Source organism: Haemaphysalis longicornis, unplaced genomic scaffold (assembly GCF_048455015.1).
Source record: "Haemaphysalis longicornis isolate Haplotype H1 unplaced genomic scaffold, Haemaphysalis longicornis Haplotype H1 scaffold_8, whole genome shotgun sequence".
Classification (NCBI taxonomy): domain Eukaryota; kingdom Metazoa; phylum Arthropoda; class Arachnida; order Ixodida; family Ixodidae; genus Haemaphysalis; species Haemaphysalis longicornis.
In genome coordinates, this window is record NW_027526445.1 from 42,056,792 (window position 1) to 42,064,063 (window position 7,272).

Sequence of the window (7,272 nt, forward strand, 5' to 3'; positions counted from 1 at the left end):
CATTTTTGCTTCCAGTCCAATTTGCATGCCTGTTGGGGGTCAGATCTTTCCTTGATGGACGCGGCAATCATGGGAGGACTGTAAACACTCACGAGCAGCTTTATGCGCAGAATGGTTTCCGTCCGCTCCATGTGTGTAAGGAGGACTCCAGACTAGGCGTATCTTGAACCCTTCTTGAGAGAGGTCTCACATTTTGTAAGGAATGCTGGTGGCAGTAGAATTGGCACGAATGTCTCGTTCAGTTCCCGTAGAGCAACATGGGAGTCAGTGATGACACGGTACTTGTTGGGGTAATAAACGAGGTCGCACTTTGTGTTGTCTCAATGGCGCCGAGGTTTCAGAACAGTTAGAGTTCATCAGCGAGAGAGTATGTGTTTGTTATATTGCGAGAGCCATTAGGCTAGGAGATGACAGGGCAGGTCCACGCCACCGTTGCTGTTGTGCCGTTTATGGCTGCGTCGGCAAGAATGTCTTTTTCATCCGGAGCTTTGCCGTTGGCGAGAGTGCGAAAATATTGTCCCCGTAAGGCGTGGTTACCGCGAGAAATGGGTCGGTGTCTGAGGTTGCCCAGGGCGGGTCGCTCCTAGGGTTAAATAGCAGTTGGAAAAGTGTCTGCATTGAAAGTACTGTTTAATGTGTCCCGCTTCAAAATAGTTTGCCCTTGAGGCACGTAGTCAACGTGCTTCTGAAAGCGGACGGTCGTCTCCTCTACCAGGTTTGCGACGGGAGGAAGCGAAACTGCTTCCGACAGTACAGAAAACACGCGACACAGTCTTTCGGGGTCTACTGTGACGAATAAACTCGACAACACGTCTAAGATAGACGCGAATCCCAATTTGCCGACTACCCAAAAGCAAGCGCTTCTCAGCGTTATCAACTACTTCGGCGACTCTTCTGCCCTGTTGATAAAACTGCGACAAACAACCGTCAGTAAGCACCACATCATCACTAACGAAAACGAACGACCCATATGCCAACACCACTACATACCTTCGACCAAACTCGAGAGGCTATTTGCCGCCAAAATGCATGAAATTCTTCGATACAACATCCTACAGCACAGAACAAGTGAACTGAGATGGGCTAGTTGGTTCATGATTCTACTTAGAAAAAACAGCGCCAAAAACGATACGACAGGAAGTAGAGACTACAGACAAACACTGTGCTTAACTGCCAACTAAGGTTTATTTAAAAGAACTAGAATCAAATAAAAGGAGGAGACAAGGAAATCCATAACACAAAGAAAATGGAAGTTGATTGTTGAAAGTAAAGCAGCCTCGTGTAATTGGTTGATCATGATCTTAGGTATTTTATCTCCCTGTCGTACACTTCGATAGAGTGTGTGCTCACGCACCTATCTCCAATTGTGTGGATGACGAAATCCTCGAGTATCTCCCTCGCGCGCTGCTCTCGATACCTCTTCAGGATGACGGTGCGGCCAAATGCTGGTGGGGGTATCTGGCATTGCTGGCACTTCGCACAGTGTGCAGCTAGATGGCTGCCTGTGCCTGTCCGTACCGTGTTTGCGAGCAGCGCACCAGGGAAATACACGAGGCTTTCGTCACACACAACATGGGAGATAGGTGCGTGAGCACACCCTCTATTGAGTTGTACGACCAGGAGATATATTAAATAGGATCATGATCAACGCAATACACGTGGCTGCTCTCATTTCCACAATCAACTTCTACCACCTAACAAGGTCACTTCCACGACGACGGCGACACTGAAGTGCACGCGGACGCAAGCAACATCGGATTGTGGGCCACTTTTGTGCAGTGGTAAGATTACGGTGAGTGTGTCACAGGTTACGCGAGCCGCACTCTGTCACGCGTAGAATTCAACTATTGCACAATGGAGCAGGAGGTTGTGGGCCGTCACCATCGAAATTGGTTTTGTGGGCCGTCACCAAATTTCGATCATACATCTACGGTCGACGTTTCCGGGTAGTAACTAACCATCACTCCATCTATTGCGTTCAAAGTCTAATAACCCATCAAGCCGCATCGCTAGTTTTAGCCCCAGCTTAGAAGAGTTCTGTGCCAGGGTTGTATACAAGACTGATGCCAAACAACAGTGCGGATGGCCTGTCCCGCGCCGCAATCTGAATGGTCTCAACTGATACAGAGGAAGGCAAACACTTTTTGGACTCGTAAGGCCTTTCATCTTGCTCAGCAACAACGAAATGATAACGAGCTTCGCCCTGAAGGACGCACCTCTGCAGTGCCCTCATCTTTTTCACGCAGCATTACGTCATTTTTTTGCGTGAAACCATCCTACACTATACAAGGAAAATATTCATGCTACAGAAGCTGAATACCTGCTTGTAACACTGATAAAACTAGGCGAAGAAATCTTTCAGATCTACCACGATGAAGCATCTTCTGTTCATCTTGGTTAGTTCCGTACACTGGCACGTGTACGCCTTTGGTGTTAATGAACCAATATGGGCGGCAACGTGAAGCGGTCTGTCTAGATGTGCCGCGACTACTAGAGATAGAAAACGCTGTCTACAAAGCCAACTGGAAATTTCCAACTGGTTGATCCCCCGAAAACCCATTTCAACAAGCCCGTATAAGTTTTCCTGGCCCTTTTGCGCTGTCATCAAGTGGGAACATATTGACTATGGCCTCTATGGCGTACCTGACGTGCTGCTGGGATACGGAGGCCCTGCCGCAGAGCACAGCCGCTGAAACTTCAATATTTTTATAGACAACCTTGTACTTCGCTACGGTGCCCGACAGTACTCATCACTGAGGGAGGAGCAGTGTTCACACCGCTGATTATTCCAAAAATTCTAAAGCTTAGCTGCACGAGTCACCACAGAACGACCACCTACCAACTGCAGGCGAACGACCACAGCTGTTCCACTAGTCTATCGCCGACATGCTCCCCACGTATGTTTACATAGACCACCGAAACTGGGACAGCATACTTCAATCTGTTACATTCGCCTACAGTACCACGCCTCAGAAAAGCACATAATTCGCCCGTTTTCGCTTGGCTTTTGGGCGAGACGTCCTCACAATATTGGATACCATGTGGTCGCCCCTGACGAAACTATCAAAAGCACAGACGCTGAAGGAGTTGTGCAGCGCATAGAGTTCACCCGCCAACCTGCATTCCAGCGCAGTTTAGGTCATCAGGCAAATGACGCCCGGTGGTATAACGCGCGACACCGACAAGTTGCATACCAAGCAGGAAATCTGGTCAGGGTTTGGAGCCCTGTTCGCGGTAGGGGCCATTCGGAAAAATGAACGCGTCGAAACTTTGGTCCCTACAAGGTCCTTCGTCGGACATGCGACGCCAACTACCAAGTTCGCCCTGAGGAAACTCTGCCTTCCCCTCCACGTCGACACAATCTGACGTCATCACCATCGCAAGTAAGAATCCTAATTACACGCATCACACTTCATGTGGAATTGTTTTGGAACCCATGCCGCTTTTATCATCCTTACACTTACCATTTATGTCCTTACTTTAGCCTCACTCAAGAACTACCTTCATTAGCATCGTGGCGATGCATTCAGAGAGGGAGAGGGGTAATGCCACAAGTGGTCTAACCAAAATCTTATGCGGGCCATTATTCTCGCAAGGGTATGCCCCACTGCCCGAACAATCCGGGCAGAGAAGAGGACACTGAAGAGTGCGCTCGGAAGGTTTTTTGATGATTGACTCTATCGGCCAGTGCATATGTCACCTGTACATCCGCCCGCTTTACTAAACACGACTTTGCCTGCTCTTCCCTTGTGACAATACTGTAAAAAAGATCAATACGGAGGAACACGACACATTAAGGGTGCTGCAAGAAGGGGTAATTAACCAAAGGCGCCTCCGCCACCCCAAGACGTTTAGAAGGCGACGCTTCTCTCGACGGAAGTGAAAGCAAAAGCTGTCCCCCTGCAACATTTCTGCTTAGTCACGCACGTGGAAGAATCGATGATGTAGATACGAGAAGACGGCGGGCGGATTTATAAAACAGGCAGCAAAGGGTCGATTGCGGCAACAAATTTTGAAACCAAAGTGTGAGCTTTCCGGTGCACGTAAAATTGTTATGCTTGGGACAGGTGACATCAACCGTCTAACCTAACCATTGTGCTAGTTCAATTAGTGTGCCAAAGAGGCGGATCAGGGCTACCTTAAAGATCATTTAAATGGTGCGAGCTCGTTGAGAAAAAACTTACTGTACATGCATAAAGGATTTATGCAGCCCTCCCAAGGAACGTATTCAATTTTTCCTTCATGACTGCAAGCAGAACGAATGGCATAGTCATAGCCAGTACAAAAGTGCTAGGCACTGCCTATCCTGTGGACCAGTAGATGATGACGATTATAAGCACAGGAAAGTGTGCAGCATCATTCTGCGTACAAGGCCATAGAGTAAGGGCTCAGGTTTATTGTGTATACCTTACCGTGGTATAGTTGCTTATTATTCGTGTTAGGCAACCTAACATGTTCCAATCCAAACGAATTGACATGAACACTACGTAACATTGAATTAAAGAACAGTACAGCAAAACAGGGGAAAAAGGCTGCATCAATGCTGGGACTCGAACACAGGAAAATATTGCCCAATACCTTACTCCAACTCTGCTCCACGGAAGCCGACGGTGAGAACTCTTTTAGCAGTAGCTCAGCACAGAGAAGAACCCTAATGTTTGCACCACAGAATAAAGCTAAGCAATATTTTCTCGTCTGGTCCACAGAATAGGCAGTGCGAAATGGGTACTGGAGGATGTCCTCGTCGAAACCGATGCGTCTTTCAGCTTCTTCCTTTTCTCGTGTTTTTGAAGTGGCTATGGAAAGCGTCTATCGCAGTATGTGGAAAGAAGCGGGAGAGTAGGAGACACTTTTCGAGGCACAGTATAAGCCATCTCATGGAAAAAGTTGAAGGAAGCAGGGCGTTATTCCTGTGGCGTGAGATTTGTAAGTTGGTTTCCAATTATTACCTTTTTTTGCGCGGAGTATTTCTCGTTCCGAGAAAGTGTGGCAAGAATTAGGGCGAACACTTCTTATTTCGGCGGCCAAACTATATTGCAGCATCTCCCGTGGTAGTGTGAACTTCCCGCCAGGTACATAGTGGTGTACCTTCCCGTTTGTCCGTTAGGCGGTGCTCGAAAGCAAGGAAGAGGACGAGGAGTGCGCGCCGAACGAAGGGAAAGAGGAAGAAGACCGTGGAACGGTTGAGGCTAGCCAGAGCTCGTTTCTGGTGGGCACAAGTTCGCCTTGTCTAATAAACCCAGTTTGGCTTTTTTATTGTAACCATCGTTACAAAAGTGGTGGAGGAGCTGGGTACATGATACCCCAATCATCCAGGCCTGTCCACGTCGAAGTGTCGCCCGTACACCAGCGGACCAGCCGTCGTTTACTCGGACTGCCGGCGGAGTGCGGCCTTCTACCTGATCGGGCAACCAAGAAGATTGTAGGCAACACCGCCACTGTGAACACGAACATGACTGACGCCCCTCTCCAGTACGTGGTGCAACAGCCACGTACACCAAAAGTCTTCTACGGCGAGCCTTATGAAGACGTGGAAGACTGGCTGGACCACTTCGAACGGGTCGCCACGTTCAACGGCTGGGACAATAACCATAAGCGGCGACAGGTATACTACTCTCTTGAGGAAGGTGCGCGAACGTGGTTTGAAAACCATGAATCCACACTTTCGTCGTGGGAGGAGTTTCGTCAGCGCTTACTAGCCACTTTCATGAGCAGCGACCGCAAAGAAAAGGCCGAGGCTGCCCTTCAAGCACGAAATCAGCGCCAGAACGAGAGTGTTACCATGTACACCGAGGATATGGTCCGTCTTTGTAGGCGCGCAGATCCCGCCATGACGGACGAGAAGAAGGTACGGCACCTCATGCGTGGCGTCAAGCAGGACATCTTCGCCGGGCTGATGCGCAATCCCCCAAGAACGGTTGCCGAATTCGTCAGTGAGGCAACGACAATTGAAGGCGCGCTTCAGCGTAGAGCGAAGCGGTACTGCCAAACCGAAGCCATGGTCTCCAATGCAAGCTGCATGACAGGGTTGGAGAACTGCCTCGATTTGCGGGAACTGGTGAGGAAAATCGTGCGAGAGGAGCTCCAGGCATTCCGCCAGCAGCAGTCTTCAGCACCGACGGTGTCTATCGCCGAAATGATACGCGAAGAAGTCCGGCAAGCGGTGGGTATCCCTGAGCCAACAGAGGAGCCACAGCTGGAGGAACCAAAATTCTCATACGCAGCTGCTCTTCAGCAATACCACCACCGCTCGCCGCCGACCGTCGCCACCCCTGCGCCGACACCACCGCTCAACCCCAGGCCTCGCAGAAGCCTGCCGTATCCACCGGAAACACAACCTCGGAAAAGTGATCTGTGGCGCACTCCTGACCGCAGACCACTCTGTTTCCACTGTGGAGAAGAAGGACATGTCTACCGCGCATGCCCCTATCGCCGTATCGGCTTGCGAGGATTTGCGCCAAATGCTCCGCGTCCAAGGAATGGTGAGCGCCCGCAAGAGATTGAATACTACCTCGCCGACCGCCGAAACGTTTTCGCACCACGACGCCCAGAGTCCCGTTCGCCATCGCCCATGCAACGCCGATCCTCGAGTCCACGCTTCGCCCCCAGTTCTTCTGACCGTCCATCGCGCAGCTTTGAAATCCGGGGAAACTGAACTCAGCGGCCCCGGGAGGTGAGGCCGCTGGCGTCGACTTTTACGAAGAACCTCCACTGCGACGACGACGAGTAGGGCGAGAGGCAAGCGACCAGGCGGAGACGGGGAGCTGTACCACCCAACATGTAGCGTGCGATGTCTTGGTGGAAATCGATGGGCGCGAGATGACGGCGCTGGCGGACACTGGGGCGGACCATTCCGTCATAAGTAAGTCTTTCGCCACCACACTGAAGAAGGTGCTGACGCCTTGGACTGGCCTCCAGATTCGCACAGCCGGAGGTCATCTGATTAGTCCTGTGGGTAAATGCACTGCTCGAATTAAAATCAAAGGGTTCACGTACATCGGCACCTTCGTCGTCCTACCCGAATGCTCAAAAGACTTAATCCTTGGGATGGACTTTTTACAAGCAAATGGTGCAGTTATTGACCTGCAGAAATCGACGATCAGATTTTCCACGAAGCGAGCCATCGAAAAAAACATTGAACACCGACGCGACACGGCTCTGCGCCTCATCGACGAAGACGGCGTCACACTTCCCGCTCGCACAAGTGTATTCGTCAACGTCATGAACGATACATTTCAGGACTACGAAGGGATAGCCGAAGGCAACATGCGG

At 50.4% G+C, this 7,272-nt stretch overlaps 1 protein-coding gene across 1 annotated transcript; it reads left to right on the forward strand.

Annotated features, from left to right (window-relative positions):
- Positions 1 to 5,296: 5,296 nt before the first annotated feature.
- Positions 5,297 to 6,917, forward strand: LOC144148267 (uncharacterized). Its single transcript, XM_077679828.1, has one exon. It carries the CDS (start codon positions 5,297 to 5,299, stop codon positions 6,653 to 6,655), a length of 1,359 nt encoding a protein of 452 aa, XP_077535954.1. The 3' UTR covers positions 6,656 to 6,917.
- The last annotated feature ends 355 nt before the right edge of the window (positions 6,918 to 7,272 follow it).